Genomic DNA, 26,406 nt, shown 5'->3' with positions numbered 1-26,406 from the left:
TAGAGAGAATTCTCATGTTTCTGAAACCCTACCCCAACCCAGGAGGTGCCAATGGGCAGTACCGAGACTCACAGGAGAATTGTGGCCCATATCAAAGCGCCAATTCTCATGAACTGGAAAAGAAAAAGACACTTTTACGTTAAAGCCTGGGTATTTTAAGGGGCACTATCCCAAGCTCGCAATGGTTTTCAAAATAAACTTGAGAAAGTTTCCTCTCTCAGCAGTCCTCCGAGCTTCCCCCTCAGATGCCGGGCAGCTCCGCCTCCCAGTTCCGCCACCCGGGCGGTCGCCGTCCGTGAGACCCACAGTCGCCTCCTTTCCCCTCGAAACCCCAGCAGTAGTCACAGTCTCGACGCTCACCTCTCGCTCTACCCCTCGACCAGGCTCCTTCCCACAACCCAGACACCTGGCCCAGCTCGCCCCTCGGGCCTAGGCCGCTGTCAGAGGGGCCATCTTTTCTCCCGCGCGGCCCTACTTCCCCCGGACACCTCCCACCTGAGACCCTCCCCGCCCCCAAACCGCTCGCACCAGGCCCCTTTCTCCATTCCCTCATCCAGGACCCACCCCTCACCGCTCTCCTCTACTTCTCCCACCTCCTCTTTCCGGTTCATCCTTCCCGCCCGGACGCGAGGCCTCCCTTGGACCCTGGCCTCCTCCAACCCCCTTCCCTCGCCTCAAGAAGACCCCTCCCCCTCACCTCGTTTCCATCCTCCAGCAGCAGCCACTCGGCGTTCATCCCCACTCGCCGCAAACACCAGCTCCGTTCACCCGCGCCGCCTTCCGTGACCAGGGAGCCGGGATCCCCCATAGTCCACTCAGACCAGGGTCGCAGTCAGCACACAGCGAGACCCTGACGTGGGTTCCCGCCGCCTCTCGGCTTCCTCGCGGGCGCCATACCTACACCACAGACAGAAGCAGTCGCTACGGGCTCACGATCGATGTGAATGTTCGCTTGGGCTCCGCCCCCAGCCCGCCCCGCCAGCGAGCGGGAGTCACTGCGCCTGCGCGAGAGGAGGGCGCTAGGCGGCCGGTAGCCCAGGTGAGGGTGGTCTAGTCCAGGTGAGGTGGTCTAGGCCAGGTGAGGGTGGGTCTAGCCCAAGGTGAGGCATTTGCCCCCCACCCCCCCGCCCCAGGCACTCTAATGCTCCTGTCACACCTTGCACACCCTTTGTAGAACCCTTACCCCAGTCTTAGCCTCTCCACAATGGAGTCTCGTCTCACTTTTCCTCCTTTTTAAAAATTTTGCTTTATAACGCTGTTATTTAAAATTATAACCTACTATTAAACAACTTTTAACTTGTTTTGTTTTAAATCTATTAAAGTTGTTTTAAATAGAACCTCTTTTGCACCATCTCCTTTAACTATTTTTTTTTAAACTTAGACTGAAAAAAAATATTAAAAAAAAAAAAAAAAAGAAGAAAGAAAGGAATCCCTTGGCAGTCTAGTGGTTAGGACTCCTCGCTTTCACTGACAGGGTAGTGCAGTTCAGTCCCTTGTTGGGGAATTAAGATCCTGCAAAAAAACAGATCCTGCCAGCTAGCAGGGCGACTCACCCTTCCCCCGCCCCCCTCCCCGCCCCCGCTTCCCGCCCCCCAGCAAAAAAAGTATAAAAAAAACTTAGAGCTTATTAGGCAAATCTATCCAGGCAGAAAGCAGTTACCTGCTGCTAAGTGTGGAAGCCTAGGGGCTGAATGCAGATGAACTTGAGAGAATTTTCGGAGGTGATAGAATTGTTTAAAACTGGATTGTGGTATACACTGGAACATAATATCCTACATCAATTATATTTCAATTAAAAATAAGTAAATAAATGAAAATGAAACTAGATTGTAGTGATGAGTATAAATCTACTGCAAAATCCTTGAAGCATGCATTTCTGATGGATTTTTAAAAATTTTATTGCCATATAGTTGATTTACATATAGTTGACATATAGTTGATTGACATATAGTTGATTTACAATATTGTGTTAATTTCTGCTGCACAGCAAAGTGACTCAGTTATACATATATATTCTTTTCCATTATGATTTTTCACAGGATACAGAATATAGATCTCTGTGCTATTCAGTAGGACTGTGTGATTTATTCTATGTGTAGTAGTCTGCAGTGGCACATCCCAAGCTTCTAATTTATCTCTCTCCCTACCCTTTCCCTTTGATAACCAGAAGTTTGTTTTCTAAGCCTGTGAGTCTGTTTCTGTTTTGTAAACATTTGTGTTTTTTTTTTAGATTCCACACAAAAGTGATATCATATGGTATTTGTCTTTCTCTTTCTGACTTACTTCACTTAATATGATAATCTCTAGTTTCACCATGTTGCTGCAAATGGCATTATTTCATTCTTTTTATGCCTTAGTAATATTCCATTGTGTGTATGTGTATACATATATATACACACACACACACACACACATACACACAATGGAATATTACTAAGGCATAAAAAGAATGAAATATATATATACACATACACACACCACATCTTCTTTGTCCACCAATGGATGAATTTTATGGTGTGTGAATTACCCTCAACAAAGCTATTAATTAAAAAACAAACAACTTTAGACTCTTTCCTTTGACTCTCCAGTATGGTCTGGTAACTGCTCCCTGTAGTAACTACATTATAACTCAATGCCCCCTTTCATCTTTTAGTTTTTCAGTATGTGGTTAACAATTTTCTTAAATTCTGTTGGCAGAAAATATATATACTAAATAATGAATCATACAAAATGAGATAGTAAATGGCTAACATTTATTGTCCTTTAATACAGTTCATGAGATTCTCATGGCAAGTATACTGGGGTGGTTTGCCTTTCCCTCCCCCAGGGGATCGTATGTTGTCAGAACTCTCCGCTGTGACCCGTCCAGCTTGGGTAGCCCTACACAGCATGGCTCATAGGTTCATTGAGCTATGGCAAGCCCCTTCATGACAAGGCAGTGAAGGAATTAGGGATCAAATTACCAACATTCGCTGGATCATGGAGAAAGCTAGGGAATTCCAGAAAAACACCTACCTCTGTTTCATCAACTCTGCTAAAGCCTTTGACTGTGTGGATCATAATAAACTGTGGAAAGCTCACAAAGAGATGGGGATACCAGACCATCTTACCTGTCTCCTGAGAAACCTGTATGGGGGTCATGAAGCAACAGTTTGAACCCTGATTGGTTCAAGATTGAGAAAGGAGTACAACAGGGCTGTCTGCTGTCACCCTGTTTGTTTATACACTGAGCACATCATGAGAAATACTGGACTGGATGAGTTTGAAGCTGGAATCAAGATAGGCGGGAGAAACATCAACAACCTCAGATATGCGGATGATACCACTCTAATGGCAGAAAATGAAGAGGAAATAAGGAGCCTCTTGATGATGGTGGAGGAGGGTGAAAGAGCTGGCTTATGACTAAATATTAAAAAAACTAAGATCATGGCATCCGGCCCCATCACTTCATGGCAAATAGAGGGGGAAAAGGTGGAAGTAGTGACAGATTTCCTCTTTTTGGGTTCTAAAATCACTGTGGATAGTGACTGTAGCCATGAAATAAGAAGACAATTGCTTCTTGGAAGGAAGGCTATGACAAACCTAGATAGTGTGTTGAAAAGCAGAGACATTACTCTGCTGACAGAAGTCTGTATAGTCAAGGCTATGGTCTTCCCAGTGGTCACGTACGGTTGTGAGAGCTGGACCATAAAGAAGGCAGAATGCCAGAGATTTGATGCTTTCAAACTGGTGCTGGAGAAGGCTCTTGAGAATCTCTTGGACAGCAAGGAGATCAAACCAGTCACTCTTGAGGGAAATCAGGCCTGAATACTTGTTGAAAGGACTGATTGATGCTGAAGCTGAAGCTCCAGTATTTTGGTCATCTAATGCAAACAGCCAACTCATTGGGAAAGCCCCTGATGCTGGAAAAGATTGAGAAGGAGAAGATTGAAGGAGAAGAGGGTGTCACAGGATGAGATGGTTGCATGGCATCATTGATGCAATGGACATGAACTTGGGCAAACTTCAGGAGATGGTGAGGGACAGGGAGGCCTGGTGTGCTGCAGTCCATGGGGTCACAAAGTGTCGAGCAGGGCTGGGTGACTGAACAACAACAATAATATTTATTGAGAGCCAAGTGTCAAGTACTAGACCAAGCAGCCTATGCACTTTATCCTGATGGCTTCTCATAAACAATATGATGACAGTGGCTACAATTATAATTTCTACTTTAGGAATGATGAGAAAAGAGGCACAGAGAGGCTTAATAATCTTCCCAGAGTAACAAATTACATAGTGGTGGAGGCTGCCAGTTCAGGTCCATTTCCAGAAACTAGTTTCCTAACTAGACTGCAGTCCCAGCCTGGAACATTTTGTCTGTGTGCCTTTGAGTCAGGAAAATTGGTGGGAGCTGTGCCTGCACTCATGGAGATGCTTCCCTAAGCTTTGGATGAGTCTCTGTCCTCCCTCTCCCCTTCGTGTTCTGTCCCAGCAGCAGCAAGTGCACCTGAAGGCCATCTTGACATTTAGTTATCACGTCTCCTTAGGCTCTTCTTGGCTGTGACAGTTTCTTGGACTTTCCCTGTTTTTGATGAATTTGACAGTTTTGAGGAATATTAGCTAGGTATTTTGTAGAATATTTCTCACGAGGGACTTGGCTCATATTTTTTTCATGATTAGATTGGGGTAATGGTTTTGGGGAGGAAGACCACAGGGATAAATTGCCGTTCTCATAGCACATTAAGGGTACATGCTATCAACGTGAATTATTACTATTAATGTTAATCTTGATTACCTGGCTGAGGTGGTGTTTGTCACGTTTCTCTGCTGTGAAGTTACTCTTGCCCTTCTTTGCCTGTGTTCTTTGGAAGGAAATCATCGCACAACCCACCCGAGTCGAGAGTGACGCTCCACTTTCTTAAGGGCATGGTATCCACATAAATTACTTGGAATTCTTCTGCAGGAAAAATTTGTCTCTTCTCTCCCACTTATTTATCAAGTCATTTATGACATCAGTATGAACTCATGAACACTTATTTTATACTTTGTGCTATAATACAATACCACTTTGTTACTCAAACTGTTCCCACTGTGGCTGTTGAGAACTCTTTCAATTGGCTACATTGTTTCTTTGGCATACTTCCATTATTGTGTTTTACTGAGGACTTTCTTACTTTCTAGCATAAGATGCTCTCAACTTGGTATGAGCCATTTCCCCAGGGAGCGCTGGTTCCTTTTATTGGAAAATGGTATTAGAAACCAGGATCTAGGCACCAGGTATGCTCATTGCTACTGGGATGTTCTCGCTTCTAGGTTCTCTCAACTGGCAGAGCAATGAGTATATGTCCTGGGAAGCCATACATGCGAATACTAACCCTTTTATATCCATATGGGCTTACCCTGGTAGCTCTGTTGGTAAAGAATCTGCCTGCAATGCAGGAAACCCCGGTTCGATTCCTGGGTCAGGAAGATCCCCTGGAGAAGGGATGGGTTACCTACTCCAGTATTCTTGGGCTTTCCTTGTGGCTCAACTGGTAAAGAATCTGCCTGCAATGTGGGAGACCTGGGTACCGTCCCTGGGTTGGGAAGATCCCCTGGAGAAGGGAAAAGCTACCCACTCCAGTATTCTGGCCTGGAGAATTCCATGGACTGTATAGTCCATGGGGTCGCAAAGAGTCAGACACGACTAAGCCACTTTCACTTCTATCCATATATCAATGAATATGTATGTATGCAAGCATGTATGCTGTGTGTCTATGTAATAACAAGTGTATATACATAAACATGCATATAAACATAAACATATATATCTCCATCTGTGAATTAAACATGTGCATATTGATGTCTTACAATGCTAATGCATTACTGCTGGATCATTCTTGCTTACCTGTGACCTTCCACTACTCCAAAAGTGAGAAGCCTGGCTCCCACCATGTGCCATCCATTTACTTAATCATCATTTCCAGTATACACGTACAGTGGTTTCAAAATTGTTAACCCATACACCCATGGAAAACAACTTTATCAGTTACACTACACAACTTACATGCAGGTCTTTTGCCTTTGGTCTCAAAGACTTAACTCATTTTCAAAGTTACTTAGGTCAGCACCCTTTTCCCCTATCCCCTTCAGAGAGGCTGTTTCATACAGTTAGATTCTTTTGCCACCATCTGCATTCTATCTGAAATTCCCTGACTGCCTAAATGATTTTTTAAAATTTATAAACATTCAAAGTTTCACTCTTTTGAATGCAAAGTTCTACAGGTTTTGGCAAATGTCTAGTGTCATGCATAGCATCACAGAGAATAGTTTCATCACCCTAAAAAGATCTCCCTTGCTTTAGGCATTCAACCGTCTCCCACGCCTGCACCTTACTTGTCTTATTTAACTATATCACAGCCATCACTCCCATAGAAGTATATGCACATTGTCCTCCTTCCCTTTGCAGGTGTATGTTCCTCCGCTGTGCTGAGGTACCACTGTTTGTTGATATATACTTTACTGTATACCTTACTGATATACAGTTGGGTTCTTTTCAGTTTTCACTATCACAAATAGCCCTGCAATGAATCAGTAGGTACATTTTTGAGTACCTACTACATGACTTTTGTATATTACCTTACTTGATTCTCATTTACCATCCTGCACCCATTTACATGTGAGGAACCTGGGGCTCCTGGGTTGCCCATGATGTCATTACCATGAGCTTCTTGAGGGGTTATGTCTTATTTTCCATTGCATTCCTGGCATTTTTATTGAATCATGAGTGACACTCTACTAATAATGGCAGCACAGGGGACTGAGTCCAGGGCTGTGAGGCTGGGTCTGTGTAACCCCAAAGCTGCATTCATTATGGTCCAGCAGCGGTCTCTAAGGTGGGATGTCCACATCTCAGGGAGTGCACAAGATGGGCCCATTTGCTTGTGGAAAGAATATATCAGGATATCTAATTAGGATTTTATCCTGTTCTTTTTAAAAATGTCCACTTTGGGGACTTCCTGGTGTTCCAGTGGTTAAGAATCCTCCTACCAATGCAGGGGACCCAGGTTGTATCCCTGGGCTGCGAAGATCCCATAGTCATGAGGCAAGTAAACCCCTGTGCCACAACTTCTGAGCCCGCACTCTAGCCAGCGAGCCTCAACTACTGAAGCCTGTGCACCTAGGGCCTGTGCTCTGCAAAAAGAGAAGCCACAGCAATGAGAAGCTCAGGCACCATAACGAAGTGTGGCTCCCTCTTGCCCAACTAGAGAAAGCTTGCACGTGTAGCAACAAAGACCCAGCACAGCCAAAAATAAATAAATATTTAAAATGTCCACTTGTGTGAATACTTTTTACTTACATAAAAGAACATAGAGAATATGTGTAGACTTTACATGAATAAGTAAATATTCATTTATGAGACTGTATGCTCAGACTGCTCTGGTGCTAAGAGTGCATGATGAAAACAGTTTGGAGTTACTGCCTTCTAAGATTTGGGGTATTTATTAACTCAACTCCTCCTGTGAAGTGAAAGTGGCTCAGTCGTGTCCTACTCTTTGTGACCCATGGACTACAGTCCATGGAATTCTCCAGGCCAGAATATTGGAGTGCGTAGCCTTTCCCTTCTCCAGGGGATCTTCCCAACCCAGGGATTGAACCCAGGTCTCCTACATTGCAGGTGGATTCTTTACCAGCTGAGCCCCGGGGGAAGCCCCAGAATACTGGAGTGGGTAGTCTATCCATTCTCCAGCAGATCTTCCCAACCCAGGAATCAAAACATCCTACAAACAAGATAGTCCCCACAATAAGAATTATCTAGTCCAAAGTGTCAATAGTGGTAAGGGTGAGAAATTTTGCCTTATACTCATCCCAAGAGGGAGAAATGGAGACAGCAAGAGAGCAGGATGCAGATAAGGAAGTAGGGTGTTATCTATATCTGTGGATCTAACACCTGTCTCATTACATACACCCAATTAATGTTAACTGAACAGAGTTGAGGAATGCTAGAGTTGGCAAAGGAGAGGTTTGGGGAATGGGAAAGGAAAATGACAAGAAGAAGAAGTACAGGGCAGGAAGAAGAAAAGGAAAAGGAGGGGATAAATATGGGGGAAAGTGCAACAGATTGTTTTCCAAGATGATTGCAACAAGATCACCCATGCCCTGCACTTTCATAATGTGACATTGACATTCCTCACATTGCAAGATGGCATCTCTATTTCCTTCCCTTGAATCTGGGTGGGTATGTGACTCCAGCAGAAATAATGCTATGCCATCAATGGTGATATAGCTTCCACCTGGCTTTTTGGGATGCTTTTAGAATCCAGTCAACCATGAGGAAGTGGAGAGGTCACCTGATAAGGCCACGTGTACATTTTCTGGCCAATAGGCTGAGGTCCCAACTAATATGCCAGACACAGGAATGAAGTTACCCCCTAGCGGATACCAGTCTTTGAGTCATTCTGCTGAGGCCCCAAACGTCATGGTCAGTCAGTCAGTTCAGTTAGTTCAGTCACTCAGTCGTGTCCGACTCTGCTACCCCATGGACTGCAGCACAACAGGCTTCCCTGTCCCTCACCAATGCCTGGAGCTTGCTCAAACTCATTTTCATTGAGTCAGTGATGCCATCCAACCATCTCATCCTCTGTCGTCCCCTTCTCCTCCTGCCTTCAATCTTGTCCAGCATCAGGGTATTTGGCCAAAATATTGGAGTTTCAGCTTCAACATCAGTCCTTCCAATGAACACTCAGGACTGACCTCCTTTAGGATGGACTGGTTGGATCTCCTTGCAGTCCAGGGGACCCTCAAGAGTCTTCTCCAACAGCACAGTTCCAAAGCATCAATTCCTCGGTGCTCAGCTTTCTTTATAGTCCAGCTCTTACATCCATACATGACTACTGAAAAACCATAGCCTTGACTAGACAGACCTTTGTCAGCAAAGTAATGTCTCTGCTTTTTAATAAGCTGTCTAGGTTGGTCATAGCTTTTCTTCCAAGGAGCAAGTGTCTTTAATTTCATGGCTGCAGTCACCATCTGTAGTGATTTTGGAGCCCAAGAAAATAAAGTCTGTCACTGTTTCCACTGTTTCTACAACTATATGCCATGAAGTGATGGGACCAGATGCCATGATCTTAGTTTTTTGAATGTTGAGTTTTAAGCCAGCTTTTTTACTCTCTTTCACTTTCACCAAGAGGCTCTTTAGTTCCTCTTCACTTTCTGCCATGAGGGTGGTGTCATCTGTATATCTGAAGTTACTGATATTTTTCCCGGCAATTTTGATTCTATCTTGTGCTTCATCCAGCCCGGCGTTTCTCATGAGGTACTCTGCATTTAAGTTAAATATGCAGGATGACAATATACAGCCTTGACATACTCCTTTCCCAATTTCGAACCAGTCTGTTTCTCCATGTCCAGTTCTAATTGTTGCTTCTTGACCTGCATACAGATTTCTCCGGAGGCAGGTAAAGGGGTCTGGTATTCCCTTCTCCTTAAGAATTTTCCAATTTGTTGTGATCCACACAGTCAAAGGCTTTGGCATAGTCAGTGAAGCAGAAATAGATGTTTTTCTGGAACTCTCTTGCTTTTTCTATGATCCAATGGATGTTGGCAATTTGATCTCTGGTTTCTCTGCCATTTCTAAGTCCAGCTTGAACATCTGGAAGTTCTTGGTTCACGTACTGTTGAAGCCTAGCTTGGCAATTTTTGAGCATTACTTTGCTAGACTGTGAAATGAGATGATCCTAAAACATGATGTTGTGAAAGTGCTGCACTCAATATGCCAGCAAATTTGGAAAACCCAGCAGTGGCCACAGGACCAGAAAAGGTCAGTTTTCATTCCAATTCCTAAGAAAGGCAATCCCAAAGAATGCTCAAACTACCGCACAATTGCACTCATCTCACATGCTAGTAAAGTAATGCTCAAAATTCTCCAAGCCAGGCTTCAACAATACATGACCGTGAACTTCCAGATGTTCAGGCTGGTTTTAGAAAAGGCAGAGGAACCAGACATCAAATTGCCAACATCCACTGGATCATCGAAAAAGCAAGAGAGTTCCAGAAAAACATCTATTTCTGCTTTATTGAGTATGCCAAAGCCTTTGACTGTGTGGATCATAAGAAACTGTGGAAAATTCTGAAAGAGATGGGAATACCAGAACACCTGACCTGTCTCTTGAGAAATTCATATGCAAGTCAGGAAGCAACAGTTAGAATTGGACATGGAACAACAGACTGGTTCCAAATAGGAAAAGGTGTACATCAAGACTGTATATTGTCACTGTGCTTATTTAACTTATATGCAGAGTACATCATGAGAAACACTGGGTTGGATGAAGCATATGCTGGAATCAAGATTTCTGGGAGAAATATCAATAACCTCAGATATGCAGATGACACCATGCTTATGGCAGAAAGTGAAGAAGAACTAAAGAAAGCAACTTGATGAAAGTAAAAGAGGAGAGTGAAAAAGTTGGCTTAAAGCTCAACATTCAGAAAACAAAGATCATGGCACCCAGTCCAATCCGTTCATGGCAAATAGATGGAGAAACATTGGAAACAGTGGCAGACTTTCTTTTCTTAGGCTCCAAAATCACTGCAGATGGTGACTGCAGCCATGAAATTAAAGACACTTGCTCCTTGGGAGAAAAGCTATGACCAATCCAGACAGCTTATTAAAAAGCAGAGACATTACTTTGCTGACAAAGGTCTGTCTAGTCAAGGCTATGGTTTTTCCAGTAGTCATGTATGGATGTGAGAGTTGGACTATAAAGAAAGCTGAGCACCGAGGAATTGATGCTTTGGAACTGTGCTGTTGGAGAAGACTCTTGAGGGTCCCTAGGACTGCCAGGAGATCCAAGCAGTCCATCCTAAAGGAAATCAGTCCTGAATGTTCATTGGAAGGAGTGATGCTGAAGCTGAAGCTCCAGTAATTTGGTCACCTGATGGGAAGAACTGACTCACTGGAAAAGACCCAATGCTGGGAAAGATTGAGGGCAGGAGGAGAAGGGGACAACAGAGGATGAGATGGTTGGATGGCATCGCCGACTCAATGGACATGAGTTTGAGTAAACTCCGAGAGTTGGTGATGGACAGGGAGGCCTGGCATGCTGCAGTCCATGGGGGTCCCAAAGAAGTGGACATGACTGAGTGACTGAACTGAACTGAGTGCAATTGTGCAGTAGTTTGAACATTCTTTGGTATTGCCTTTCTTTGGGATTGGAATGAAAACTGACCTTTTCCAGTCCTGTGGCCACTGCTGAGTTTTCCAAATTTGATGGCATATTGAGTGCAGCACTTTCACAGCATCATCTTTTAGGATGTGAAATAGCTTAGATGGAATTCCATCATCTCCACTAGCTTTTTTGTAGTGATGCTTCCTGAGGCCCCCTTGACTTCACATTCCAGGATGTTTGGCTCTAGGTGAGTGATCACACCATTGTGGTTATCTGGGTTGTGAAGATCTTTTTTGTACAGTTCTTCTGTGTATTCTTGCCACATCTTCTTAATGTCTTCTGCTTCTGTTAGGTCCATACCATTTCTCTCCTTTATTGAGCCCATCTTTGCATGAAATTTTCCCTTGATATCTCTAATTCTCTTGAAAAGATCTCGTCTTTCCCATTCTATTGTTTTACTCTATTTGTTTGCATTGATCACTGAGGAAGGCTTTCTTATTTCTCCTTGCTATTCTTTGGAACTCTGCATTCATATGGGTATATCTTTCCTTTTCTCCTTTGCCTTTAGTTCCTCTTCTTTTCTCAGCCTTTCTTTTCTTGGGGATGGTCTTGATCACGGCCTCCTGTACAATGTCACAAACCTCTGTCCATAGTTCTTCAGGCACTCTATCAGATCTAACCCTTGAATCTGTTTCTCACTTCCACTGTATAATCGTAATGGATTTGATTTAGGTCATACCTGAATGGTCTCGTGGTTTTCCCTACTTTAAGTCTGTATTTTGCAATAAGGAGTTAATGATCTGAGCCACAGCCTGCTCCCGGTCTTGTTTTAGACATCATGGGGTAGATCTAAACCATCCCTGCCATGCCCCATTTGAGTTCCTGACCTACAGAGTTTGTGCGCATAATCCAATGGTTGTGTTAAGCCATTTAGTTTTGGCATAGTTTTTTATACAGTTATAAAAAATTGGAACAGGAAGGGTGTGTGAGGGCTACCTTAGGAGAATTGTCTGCTTTATACAGGCTTCCCAGGTGGCACTAGTGGTAAAGAACCTACCTGCCTGCCAATGCAGGAGATATAAGAGATGCAGGTTCAATCCCTGGGTCTGAAAGATCCCCTGGAGGAGGGCACGGCAACCCACTCTAGTATTCTTGCTTGGGGAATTCCATGAACAGAGCAGCCTGGCAGGCTACGGTCCATAGGGTCACAGAGAGTCAGACATGACTGAAGAGACTTTCCACATACACACTGCTTCACATACTAGTTAGGGTAATGATTGCTGCTATAACATACAAACCCCAAATTTCAGTGGCTCTACACAATAAGGTTTATTTTTTACTCAAATAATTACTCAGTGCAGTGTTCCTGACTGGGGGACAGCCTTCCATTAAATCACCCAGAACTCCAACTTCTATTCCGTGGCTTCTCTATTCCCCAGGGCTTGGGGGAATTTGCATCCGGAAAGCAAAACAGGGGAGGAGAAAGTGGAGAAGGCACACCTACTTCTTAATGGTCTTGTTGCAAAAGGGATATATATTTTACTGGAACTAGTCACATGACACCATCTACATCCAAGGAAGGCTGGAAAACGTAGTCCCTGGTTAATCAGCCAGTTTCCAGAAACAGGGACAGGCCCTCTGGGAAGGGCAGCATGGATTTCAGTAGACAGCTGTCACTGCAGACTTTAGAACTCAAGTTAATGAATTAAAATGATTTGATCATAATGATCAAATCTTTCTCTTTCTTTCCACCTCTCTCATTTCCTTTATCTCCCTGGAATAGAGGTGGTATAAAACAATGGTGTGTAAGTGATTGCCTTTTGCTCTGTGTTTTTTTGTGAGGCCAACCCCTACTCAATTCCTTGGTAAACCAAAGGCTACTACAGCATGGTAGTGAGGTGTGTGGAGTCTAGAGCCAAGTTGCCTGGGTTCAAATCCCAGTTCTGCTACTTATTAGATGTGCGATCGTAAGTTACCTGACCTCTCCAAGCCTCACTTTTCCCATTTTTAAGATGAGGGTCATGAAAATGATGGCATTAAACTTACAGGGTTGTTGTGAGAATTGACTTGGTTTTGGCTGCACCTCCTTACAGTAGAAGTGTGGAGTCTTAACCCCTGGACTACCAGGGAAGTCCCAGAATTGATTTTGTTAATACTTGTAAGATAATTATGCTTGGTACATAGTAAGTACCAATAATTGTTAGCCGTTGATGTAGAAAATGGGTTTCCCAGGTGACTCAGTGGTAAAGAATCTGCCTGCCAATGCTGGAGATGCAAAAGATTCGGGTTTGATCCCTGGGTTGGGAAGATCCCCTGGAGAAGGCAATGGCAACTCACTCCAGTATTCTTGCCTGGAAAATCCCACGGACAGCGGAGCCTGGGGGGCTGCAGTCTTTGGGGTCACAAAGAATTGGACACGATTGAGCCATAGAAGAATGGTCAGTTTCTGCAGAACCCACCCCCTGCAGGTAAAAACTATCTCCTTACACCTTTTCTATACTCCCTTGTCCAGACATAAAAACAAGATGTTTTCTTCTCTTTTAATTGTTAAGTTATAAAGTAGAAGTCCCTTGAATCAATTTTAGGCTCTTTTATTACCCATCTCCACCATGATGGGTTTTTTAAATGTCTAAACCAGAGTTCCCTCTGTGAGCAAGGGTTGATCCACTCTGGGGGCATAACTCTGCCAACTGATTTGAAGCATGGTTCTCCTTTGAGAGGTTCAGTAAGGGTGAGGTGGGACTTTTTCATAGCGTTTTCAAAAGATAGAGCAGAGAAAAAAGGTGTCTTGATGTAGCATCTTAAGTGAGGTCCTGTGTTTCTCCTTAAGGACTCTTTAATCTTGAGATCACAGGTCAATTTTTCAATAGACTGCTACATTTAGTCACCTTGGGGATGGGGTGAACAGTGAGTGCACAACTGAGTCTCTTAGACTTGGAGGAATTCAGGGTGAGTGACTGTTGGAGAGATAAGGCCCCAGATAGGATGATCCAGCCTTTGTCTCTGGGGGCAGGGGGACAGGGGTGGCGAGGTGGGGCTGACAGCTCTACATTCTCTTATTCATTCATCCTCCCATCATCTCTTCTCTGTCCATCTTCAAAATGGAAGACTCTATGCTGAAAGAATCAAGGAAAGATGTCTTTTATTTTTGAAAGGGAACTTTTTAGAAAACCCGAAGTAGGCGAGGAGGGGGAAAGGGACCATCTGCTCTGGATGGCTTGCTTATTAAGTGCTATTTTATGTAAACATGGGGCTTCAAGTATAGAGCTGTAATATATTTCTGAAACCTTTAATCAAGTTTTATTATACTTTGGAAGTACTCAGGAGTCATTGAATTTATTATATTCTGCAGTTATCTGTAATCAGTAATTAGCGTGGATGATTTGGAGGTACTTGAAATTAGTACTGTAGGAAACGAACTTCCTCCTTTTTTGTTGGGGCCCTGGCTGTTTCTTTAAGCATCTACAACCTGGTTCAAATATTTATTACCCATCTGATTCTATTAAAGGGGGGTGAGGAGGTAGGCAAGAGAGAAGGAAAGAAGGCAGTGAGAATCAGCTATCAATAATTACCGCCTTGTTTTCCTCTCCTTGCAGAGTTGGCTTCAGACTGTTATTTTTGGAAGTAATACATGGTATCAAGCATCTAATATAAAATCAGGCCTGGGATGACTTACAATTGAATCAGATCACTGTAAGTTGGCTACTCTGGGACTACAAAAATCACAAAGACTCATAACTTAGTGCACCTTTGTCCAGGGTTGGGGAAAGGGGCAAGAGTGGGGCTGTTCATCATTTGCAGAAGCTTGGGTTCTACAAACCAAGGTAATAATGCAATTTTCATCACATGCTTTTGGACTCATAAATTTATTGCACTATCAGCTCTAGTATTTATTATTCAGGACTTATTGAAATATGCTTACATTTATTACAGCTAGTAGCAGCCTTCTCTCTTTCATTTCCATAATATTTGGAGTTGTGTTTTTCAAACAGGTTAACATTCAGTAATGAATCTTTTAAAACTAAGTATTAAAAAAACCTAAAGGTCATGGCATCCAGCCCCATTACTTCATGGCAAGTAGAGGGGGAAAAGATGGGCATAGTGACACATTTCCTCTTTTTGGACTCTAAAATCACTGTGGATGGTGACTGCAGCCATGAAATCAGAAGATGACTGCTTCTTGGCAAGAAAACTATGACAAACCTAGACAGTGTGTTGAAAAGCAGAGACACCACTCTGCCAACAAAGGTCCGTGTAGTCAAGGCTATAGTCTTCCCAGTGTTCATGTACGGTTGTGAGAGCCGGGCGGTAAAGAAGGCAAAGCGCCAAAGAATTCATACCTTTGAACTGTGGTGCTGGAGAAGACTCCTGTCCCTTGGACAGCGAGATCAAACCAGTCAACCTTGAGGGAAATCAACCCTGGATACACATTGTAAGGACTGATGCTGAAGCTCCAGTATTTCGGTCAGCTGATGCGAACAGCTGACTCATTGGAAAAGTCCCTGAGGCTGGGAAAGATTGAGGGCAGAAGAAAAGGGCGTCAGAGGATGAGACGACTGGATGGCATCACTGACAAAATGGACATGAACTCGGGCAAACTTCGGGAGATGGTGAGAGACAGGGAGGCCTGGTGTGCTGCAGTCTATGGGGTTGCATAGAGTCGGACAGGGCTGGGTGACTGAACAACAAAGAATCTTGACCACTATTTTTGACAAATGGAATACAATAGAACAGGTCAGAGGCCATCACAAATAGTGAGGGCAGGTGCTGTTTGTGAAACGTTGCTCATATTTGTGTATGTATCTATATGGGTCTTATTTATTTATTTTTTTATATGGGTCTTAATGTAAAATGTGGTGTTGTTTTCACTAAAGGTTGGAAGGGTTTTTGGTTCTGGACAAGATGGAATAAGCCCACTGTAGTTTCTCTGCCAACGGTTACAACTAAATATTCTGGACAAAATATAACTACCTGAGAACTCTGCAAAGTAAACAAGCAGGCAAATTAGGGAGCTGGGAGAAGCTATCTGTAATCGCTGAGTGTCTCAAAAATGTTTTCCTTTTTTCCTTCACAGCTTTTTTGATCAGAGAGTAGGCCCCCTGCAGGGGAGTTCACAGTAGCAGAGTCAGCAAAAACTTCAAGAGAAACCTACAGGAAAACAACTCTTGTTTCTTCCACTCTTCTCACAGCTTTACTTCTGACACCAGACCTGTGTGGGTTGTTTTCCACACCAACCAATTCTCTTAACTCTCCAGACACCAACTGGGTGTCCTGCAGTTCAGTTCTGACACTAACTACCTGGAGTTAGTGCAGACCTCAGAGGTTCCGGGCTCATGCCCACAAGGTTGTCCGTTTCAGATGCCAGTCACACATCTCAGGATACCACCTTTACTTCTGAATAACTAGCTACAAATCAGGGGTTCCCATAACCCACCTCTTCCTCAGGTTTGATAATTTGCTATATCAGAAACAAGAAAACAGAACTCAAGGAAACACTTGCTTACCTTTACTGGTTTATTATAAAGTAACAGCCAGATGAAGAGGTACATAAATGGAAGTCTGGAAGGAAGGGAGCTGAACAGAGGAATTTCTGTCCCTGTGAAATTGGGGAGCACCACTCTACCAGCATAGGGATGTGTTCAACTGGAATTTCTCTGATCCTCTTCGGTAAGATTTTTTATGAAGGCTTCATCACATAGGCATAATTGATCATTAATTCAATCCCCAACCTTCCTCCCTTCCCCAGAGGATGGGTGGTGAGGCTGAAAGTTTCCAAGCTTTTAATCATGACATAATCTATCTTGTGACCAGGCCCCCATCCTGAATCTATTCAGGAGCCCACCAAGAGTCACCTCATTAGAACAAAAGATGCTCTTACCACTCAAGATTTAGGAGATCTGCGTCAGGAACTGGGAGGTCAAGATCAAATGTCAGGAAAAAAGATAATCCTAACACCCCTTGTTGTTTTTCGGTTGCTAAGTCACATCTGCCTCATTGAGACCCAATGAACCACAGCCTTCCAGACTCCTCAGTCCTCTATTATCTCAAAGAGTTTGCTCAAATTCATGTCCATTGAGTCAGTGATGCTATCCAATAACCATCTCATCCTCTGTCATCCCCTTCTCCTTTTGCCTTCAATCTTTCCCAGCATCAGGGTATTTTCCAATGAGTCAGCTCATCAGGTGGCCAAAGCACTGGAGCTTCAGCTTCAGCATCAGTCCTTCCAATGAATATTCAGGGTTGATTTCCTTTAGGAGTGACTGGTTTGATCTTGTTGCTGTCTAAGGGACTCTCAAGAGTGTTCTCCAGCAACACAGTTCGAAAGCATCAATTCTTTGGATTCAGTCTTCTTTATGGTCCAACTCTCACAGCCATAAATGACTAGTGGAAAAACCATAGCCTTGACTATATGCACCCCTATCTCTCAAAAAATTAAATGACTTTAGGAGCTCTGTGGCAGGAACCAGAGGCAGAGACCAAACACATATTTCTTTCACAAACCCCATCTCTCTGACCAGACTTGGGAAAAGGGTCGTTCCAAGTCAGAATTCTCATTAACATTTTTTTCTCTCTCTCCTGGACCGGTCCCAAGGGTAGCCCTCAATTCTGGAGCAGTGGTGGCAGCAATATGGGCACCTGAAATTTCAAGAGAAACACTGTCATTCTGGCTAACTGATTGGGAAATGAAGCCTTGGTGAACCAAAGCGGATAGGGAGAATCCAAAAGAGGGGCCAGCTAGAGAAGGGGGGGGGTCCACTAATTTTGTGAGTGAACTGGCACAATTTTTGCATCATCAGAACAAATCCTAAATAGCCGAGCAAAGCCTCTGAAAAACTGAAACGACATTGGAACGACAGCCCACAGCCAAAGTGACAGAACCTGCAGTTTGAACCTGACTGGATTGATTTCCTGCTAAAACAAAACAAAACCAACGTTTTCTAGAGCAGGGGTCAGCACACTCTTTCCATAAAGGGACAGATATTACATAGTTTAGGCTTTGTGAATCATAGCCTATCACAACTACTCAACTCTGCTATTGCTATACCAAAGCAGCAATAGGTAATATGTAAATAAACAGGCAGGGTTGTATTCCAACAAAACTTTACTTATAAAACAGGAGGAGGGAACTCCCTTGTGGTCCAGTGATTAGGACTCTGCATTTTTCACCAGGTTTAGTCCCTGGTCTGGGAACTAAGATTTCAAAAGCCTCGCAGTGCAGCCAAAAACAATAAAGAACAAAACAGGAGGAGAGCTGGATTTTTAATAAGACCCAGAATCTCATTCAGTAGCTCAGCAGTAAAGAATCCGCCTGCAATGCAGGAGACGTGGGTTCAGCCCCTGGGTCGGCACGATCCCCTGGAGAAGGAAATGGCAACCGCTCCAGTATTCTTGCCTGGGAAATACCATGGACAGAAGAGTCTGGCGGGCAAGGAATTGGACAGGACTTAGTGACTAACGACAATAACAGAGGCTCATACACAGTACTCAAAATGTCCAGGATACAACCCAAAATTGCTCAACATAAAAAAAAAATTAAGAAATGTTAGAAGCCAAAACCACAATATTTGAAATTAATATTCCCTGTATGGGTTTAGTAGCAGAATGGAGGTGATGGAAGAGGAGTCAATGAATTTGAAGACAGATGAAGAGAAACTGTCCAGTCTGAAGAAGAAACTATCCAGTCTGTTCTGAAGAACAGAAAGGGGGGAAAAAAAGATTAAAGAACCTAATGAATAAGAGTGTTAGGGATTGTGGGTCTAACATTCTTTAGAATCCCAGGGGATGAGTGAGAGATTGGTGCAGAAAAAAAAAAATTTTGAAAATGTAGCTGAAAGAGTCTCAATTTTGGTGAAAGACAAGATTACAGATTCTTGGGACTTCCTTGGAGGTCCAGTGGTTAAGACTCTGTGCTTCCACTACAGGGGGCACAGGTTCAATCCCTGGTCAGGAAACTAAGATCTTGCATGCTACATGGTGTGGCAAAAATTAGAAAAAAAAAAAGTACAGATTCAGGAAATTCAGTGACTCCCAAACAGGATAAATGCCAACCAACCAAACAAACCCTCCAAAAACCAAAGAAACAAAATGACCCAGTCAGACACATAATCAAACCCAAAGAAAAGAAAAAATATCTTAAAAGCACTCTCAGAAACAAAACAATATGGTGGTTCCTCAGACAATTAAAAATAGAATCACCATATGATCTGTCAATTCTACTTCTGGGTATATACCCCAAATAATTGAAAGCAGGGTCTCAAAGAGATATTTATATACTCATATTTATAGCAGAATATTCACAATAGCCACACACACACACACACAAGAGGAAGCAAGCCAACTGGTGATGAAGGGAAAAACAAAATAAATTATATGCATACAATGGACTACTCAGCCTTAAAAAGGGAAGTCTAACATATGCTACAACATGAATGAACCTTGAGGACCTTATGTTAAGTGAAATAAGCCAGTCACAAAGAGACAAGTACTGTGTGATTCTACTTATATGATGCACCTAAAGTGGTCAAATTCATAGAGGCAGAAAGTAGAATGGTGGCTGCTAGGGGTTGGGCGGAGGGGGAAATATGGAGCTATTAATGAGTACAGAGTTTCAGTTCTGCAAGATGAGAAGAGTTCTGGAGATGGATGGTGGAGATGATTGTACAACAGTGTGAAGGTACTTAACACTCCAGTACACACACACCCCTGGAGGAGGAAATGGCCACCCACTCCAGTGTTCTTGCCTGGGAAGTCCCATGGACAGAGGAGCCTGGTGGGCTACAGTCCATGGGGTTGCAAAGAGTTAGATAAGACTTAGTGACTAAACAACAACAATACTATATATATATATATAACCATGCCACGTGGTTTGTAGGATCTCAGTTCCCTGACCAGGGATTGAACCCAGGTCCTGGCAGTTTTAACCACTAGACTGCCAGCTCATTCCCCAGAAATGATTAAGATGGCAAATTTTATAATATGTATATGCACATTTTGCTACAATTTAAAAAAAGCCAGTCTGGTAAAAATGGTTAATTAGGTATAGAGCAATGATTTCAATTGCTAGGGATTTCTCATCAGAAATTGTGGAAGTGAGAAGACAGTGGGACATCGTTGTCCCACTGAAAGTGGTGAAGTCCCACTGAAGTGCTGAAAGAAAATAACTATATCTAGAGAGAATAAATTCAGGAATGAAGGCAAAATAAAGTCAGTTCTCAGATGAAGGAAAATTTAAGAGGACTACATACTTCCTATAAGAGAAGTGCTCACGGGAGTTTTTCAGGCTGAAGGGAAATAATAGCAGAGGGAAACTTGGAACAGAAGGAATCAAGGAAGAACATAAACGGTCAACGTCTCCTCTTAAGTTCTTTAAAATATATGTAACTATTAAAGCAAAAATTGTAACAGTATCTGGTAAGGTTTTCAATGTATCCTGACATAATTTACATAACAACCCTAACATAAAAGGTGAGAATATACGGTTGAGAGGCATCTACGTTTTACTCAAAGTGATAAAATATTAACTGTAGGTAGTTAGATTTGTGTATTATACTCCTGAGAGCAATGTCAGATATAACCAAAAGTGAATAGACATATTACAATGAAATACTAAAAAATATTCATATAACCCAAAAGTGGCAGGAGAGGGGAGAGATATAAACAAAAAACAAACAGAACAAACAGAAACCAAATAAAATGGTAGACCTAAACGTCAACCACATCAACATCATTTGTAAATGGCCCAAATGCATCACATTAAGAGACTGTCAGATTGGATTGGAGATCAAGACCCAACTATATCCTGTCTCTAAGAATCCCACATTAAATACAGGTTAAAGGGCTGGAGAAAAAGGTTGGAGACCAGTGGCTTGAAGAGAAGGTCTGGGTTCTCCTCTCTCCGACAGCTGGGTGGGGTAGGACAGGTGTGTTAGGGTCACCACAGAGACAGGCTTGGTATCCTCACAGCAAGTTGTGGGGCCTCGGGATCTGGCTTCCAGATTCCCCACCTCCAGCTATCAGTTCAAGAAGGGACTTTCACATTCATCACTCAGGAGCCAAAGCTCACAGATCACCTGCTCAATCAAAATCAACATGGATTCTCCTTGCTTCTAAGAATGCTAATTGAACCTTTGCCAAAATAAGGAGATGCTCTGATTGGCTGTAGCTGTGGCTATCCTGGCAAGTTGGCACAGGCTCCAAAGAGTCTGGTTACATACAACGTGCTGGATGTTCTCTGATCCTGTGTGAATCTCACCTTTCTCATCGTCAGTCTAATAAATTGACTTCTTGGAGTCTGCAGCAGCTTTCAAAATGGTCTTCAACCAGGAAGGGAGAACTGGAAGTCCTGAGGAGAGGTATGAAGGGCTCAGTTACAGGGCCTTAGGTTCTGACTCCAATCCTTGAAGCTTTACAAAGCTGTCTCTGACGTGCAAAGTCCAATCCAAGACAAGCCAAACTCTCAACATGAGATTCACGCCTCTAGGAGCAACGAGGTCACTAGCTGAGGAATATGTGCCACTCTCTCCTCATGGATGAATAAAAACAGAAATAGGGCCTAGTTAACTGTAGAGGTTCTGATTGCAGAAAGAACAGATAAACTGCAGGTCAGAGTATGCCAAGATTTGTCTGAAAAGTTTTCACCAATTTTCTAGTCATGATTAAACATATTTCAGAAAATGCTTAACTTTCTACATAAATGAAAAACAGAATTTTTGAATGAAGCCAAGTCTAGGTCAGTTATTTTCTCTACCAGTCTCAGGAACAATGAATGACCTCAGTCCAAATAATATCATATAGAAGTACTGTCCATGTTTCATGAAAAAAGTTAAATTCTAAGTCTGAGCATCAACAATCACTTGAATTTCAGTCAGATCCATCCCCTATGCTTATCAGACAGTCTGGTCTCCATTTTCAAAAACTCTTATTATAAATAATGCCACTCGAATCCTAGTATCTGTTCTTCCCTTCCTCCATGGTTTCGAATCCTGATTCTGAGCCAGGCATATGGTGTCCTGGAATAGACTAATCCCCTTACCTTGGGACTAAGTCCTAGCCTGTGAGTTGTAAGAGGAGATATTATGGAGCGGCCTTCAGGAACCTTATATAACTGCTCACACATTTCCTACATTTTTTCTCCTTTCTTTAATCCATCTTGTTGCTTGGAAAACGGATGTAGTATCTGGAGTGCTAGCTACCATCTTGGCCAAGAAGACCTGGAGGAGTCCAGGTTCCTAAAGACTTTGTGAAACACATTCATCATACCAGCCCTGGGTTGCCTACTTTTGGACACTCATGGTAGCGAGAAGTGAATCCCCATGCTGTGTAAACCCAGCTGTTATTTCTGGTTTCTGTTACAAGTGGCTGAATTTAATCCTAATATAGCTTCTAGTGACTGAAACCAAGCAACACTCTCCAGTGAATCCTAAGGGGACGTTCTCGGTGGAGAAACTACCATTCCAGTCCATTCTTTGTAGAAGAAAAATGCAGTCAACTGCCTTTCTTAAAACATATCACAGTAAGGTTCCCAACAGAAAAACTACCTACCACCACTGAAATCTCAAAAAAACCCAAACACAAACAAAATGACTCCAAGCCAAAACCTAATTAAGACCCTAAGTGAAGGGCCAGTCTGTGGAAGAACTGTCCTCTGGTCCTCACTCTTGATGACCCTTCCTTGGCCTTGGCCTGGGTTGGGTTTTCCTCTGTGAACAATGAGGGTATTGAACTAGATGTCTTCCTCTGTGAACAGTGAGGGTATTGAACTAGATGTCTCCAGGCTTTCACCTAGCGCTGAAAGTCCAGTCCATTTTCTAACCTCCATGAGGTTATATACTCCTTTTGCATAAATGAAATAAACCTCACATGCTTTTCACAGTGCTTTGCACACGGCAAGGTGCCCTATACACATGAGCGGTGAAGAATCACGAATCACGTTTGCGTCCACAGTATCCGGCACAGAGGAGGCGCTCGCAAGTGTTTACCGACATCCTCTGAGGCTGCCTCCCGCCCTCCCGTCGATCCTGTGCCTGCCCTACAGAAAGCTCGCCCCCCATGCTTACAGGCATCATCACGAGGAGCCTGACAACAGGAGACCTTAGGTTCGGGGTTATGCAAATCCATGGCAGAAAGATCAGCAGTGGAGGAGGAAATACACTATTTATTTACAGTTCTTTCACTTTATCCACAATTTCCCATACAAACATAAAAACTAAAAAAATAAAACCACCACTTGGGAACACAAGTGTCTTTCTTTAATTAGTCCAGTCGAGGGAGGACCACAGCCCTCTCACTCTGTGAAGGAGGCTATTGAGGCACATGGACAGGGAGAAGGAGAGGGCTGGAAAGAATGCCTGAGAAACAGCTCCCGGTGAGAAATGGAACATGCCAGCGCCACGGGCGCCACTGGGAGACTCAGGGCCTCGCCCACAGGGGGCACCGCCCAGCTTCCCCAGAGGGTGCCGGCTGCCTGCCACCTCCCCCTCCACCAGCATCCAACACAGGTCACCCACCTCGTGAGCGGCGTGGGGTGTGATGGTGACAGTGGGGGGCACACCAGATGCCTCTCTCTGGGAAGAGCCCCAGGCCCCAGGAACACACAGGAAACCCTCTCCCTTGGCACTGACAGTCAGTCACAGCTTATCTTGAATACAATGCTGACTTGTAAAAAAAAAAAAAAAGTGAAAACCAAAGCCCTCCCCCAATTCCAGGGGAAAGGCAGGGGGCTAGAAACATGCAGAGGGGCTTCTGCCTCTGCAGTCCTGTCCCTGGGGGCGGGGGGAACAGCTGGGGTGGAGGGAGGGGAGCTCTGACTGCCGAAGATGGGGAAGGAACAGGGCAAATGCGTCTGGAGGCCTGGGGCTGGGGAGGGGAGGAGGAAGACAGGAAAAACTCGGAGAAACTGATGCTGGGGAGAGCTCCCGCCATCATCAGAGCAGCTCCATCTGTCGGCAGTGCTCACTGCGGCCGACGCCCCTTCACTTCCCTCACAGGATGGGCGCCCAGGAACCAACCTGGGGGCGCTGAAGTCACCTGCCTGGCAACTTCCTCTGTGCTAGTGACCTAGATTGCTTTCACATGTTGATGCACGTTATAAATATAAAAATCATATCTGCTACAAAGAAGACATATATTTATACATCTTTACCCATATACATAATAACACAATTTACACATAATAATATCTTGGAGTGGGTCATCACGGAAAAAGGGGGGGGGTTTCGGAGAGGTAATAAGCCCCTTCTCCCTCCCCTGACCTGATCCTTCTCAAGGGATGCGTGTATACTTGGTCACTGGGGCCCTTCCCAGCTGGCTGTTTGACGGGGCTGGTCCGGACACATACGGACATTCGGACGTGTAACTAAACGTTGATGGGTGTGTACACCCACATACACACACAGACGCAGGCACACGCACAGACATCTGTGTGAGAAAAGGAAAAATAAAATTCCGAGCCCTTGGCTGTAGGTCTCTCCCCAGAGTTATAAGCATCAGTGCCTCCTCCGACTGAGAACAAAGCTCCTAGGAAGCTGCCCCTCACTGGCTTAGACTTGGGCGGAAGGGGAAGGGCTAGGAGTTGGGGGTAGACGGGAGGGGACAGGAGTCTTTTGAAAACATAAGGCATTTTTGACCTATGATCAAATCAAACTATGTCACAAAAAAGCAACGGTGTCAGTTGGGGCTGGGAGGCAAGAGACAGCCAGTCCACGTAGGGCAATGTGAGTTGAGACCCTGAGCCTTCCCCTTCTTCTCTCCGGTTTCTCTTAAAGGGGCAGACAACCCTGTACCTCCTTTTCTGTCCTCTCCCAGAGCTGAGCCCATCCACGTGTCATGGAATACTGATAGTGGTCCAGGAGACCCGTCCGGAGACATGGAGTGGTGGACAGGCACGCCAGAAAGTTAAGACCTGGGCGGCGGGTGTGAGCTTTTTACAGCAGGGGTGGCTCCTGGCCGGAGTCCACGGCTCGCACAGTGGCCACAGTGATCAGATTGCCATCAGAGATGGGGGCGGTCTGGGTCCCCCTGGGGAGACAGCACCTATCGGCGGTAGTGATTGGGGGCGTCGGCGAACATGTACTTGAGTCTATAGGCCTCGGCGAGGAGCAGCCCAATCTCTTCGTTGCCCCAGTGTATCGTAGGTAGGTTTTGCAGCAGCATGAGGAGACCCTGGAATGCAAGAAAGGACTTTTATCGTTTGATCACTGTGGGACTACTGACCAAGGGACCCGCAGGCCGTGGAATGGAGCCCCTTCCTCCTCGGTCACCCATCCCCAGGGTCTGGCCTCCCTCCTCCCCTGCGGCACACGGCCCTTGGCCCCTAGTTCTCCTTCAGGAAGCCCTGAAAAGCCTCTGCTGAGTCTCTGATCCACTAACACCTGCCTCTTTAAAAAGATTATTAAAAAAAAAAGATTATAAATAGAGGATGACAACAATACACGAGCATCTTTAAAGGAGAAAAATAATCACTCATCCAAATATAACTCTCTTAATTTCAAAGTATTCCTTTTCTGTCTTTTTTTCACATGCACATTTCTTTAAATAGCTGTAATCATAATTATGATTTTACATGCTTTTTAATCATCCTTTTTTACTATAATTTTTGTGTTTTTCCGCACAGCCTTCAAAAATGATTATTCTCAATGTTAGTACTCCATCATGTGGCTATACTCTAATTTATTAAAACATTTCCCTTTTACTAGATACTTCATTTATTTCCTTTAAGGGAAAAAAAAAAACAAAACACCTTCATGGATAAGACTGCTACAAACCTTTTTGCATTGGACAATCTTTCGCCTAATCCCAATGTTTGCTTGTTAATCACTGTATTTATCCTCTGCTCTGTTCCCCAGAGACTGTCCTCAACCTACTTGTCCAGCTTATGTCCCACTATTCCCAAGGTATGAGCCTCATCCAGCCGGGTCCATTTCAGCCACATTTATCTGTGCCTCCAGGGTTTAATTTAGGTTGTTCCTTTTGCTTGGAACACCTCCTCTTTTTCTCCTCTACCTATCTAAATCCTATTCAGTTTTCAAAGCCCAGGTCCCTCAATCAGCTCCATGGAGAGAGCCTATTAAAAAGGATATTAGAATAAAGAATGAATGTGAAATTTTAGGTTATCTCTATAATTTAGTTACCCTTGCCTTTGCTGCCACTTTGTGTTCTTTCTCTGCCTCTCTTTCCGAACTGGATCTTCTTATTTTTCTGATTATAAAAGAAACAGTAGCAAGACAAAACCCAGAAAGAGACTGACGGATTTGATACAGTTTTGAAACCTCATTATATCAAG

General features: G+C 43.9%; 2 protein-coding genes across 4 annotated transcripts in view; both read right to left on the bottom strand.

The window, feature by feature from the left end:
* RNF8 (ring finger protein 8) overlaps positions 1 to 956 on the bottom strand; it is a 35,970-nt gene extending 35,014 nt beyond the window's left edge. For all 3 annotated transcript variants that reach the window (XM_043907344.1, XM_043907346.1, XM_043907345.1), the window contains exon 1: positions 698 to 956. In XM_043907344.1, the coding sequence (XP_043763279.1) occupies positions 698 to 808 (111 nt within the window). In that variant the 5' untranslated portion in view covers positions 809 to 956. The remainder of the gene's footprint in view (positions 1 to 697) is intronic.
* A 22,299-nt stretch (positions 957 to 23,255) lies between these two features.
* TBC1D22B (TBC1 domain family member 22B) overlaps positions 23,256 to 26,406 on the bottom strand; it is a 67,080-nt gene continuing 63,929 nt past the window's right edge. The window contains exon 13 of the mRNA XM_043907339.1: positions 23,256 to 25,286. Within this exon, the coding sequence (XP_043763274.1) occupies positions 25,158 to 25,286 (129 nt within the window). The 3' untranslated portion in view covers positions 23,256 to 25,157. The remainder of the gene's footprint in view (positions 25,287 to 26,406) is intronic.

This window comes from Cervus elaphus, chromosome 7, assembly GCF_910594005.1.
Source record: "Cervus elaphus chromosome 7, mCerEla1.1, whole genome shotgun sequence".
Taxonomy (NCBI): domain Eukaryota; kingdom Metazoa; phylum Chordata; class Mammalia; order Artiodactyla; family Cervidae; genus Cervus; species Cervus elaphus.
Note: the sequence above shows the minus strand (reverse complement) of the source record. Positions and strands in the feature narration are given on the sequence as shown.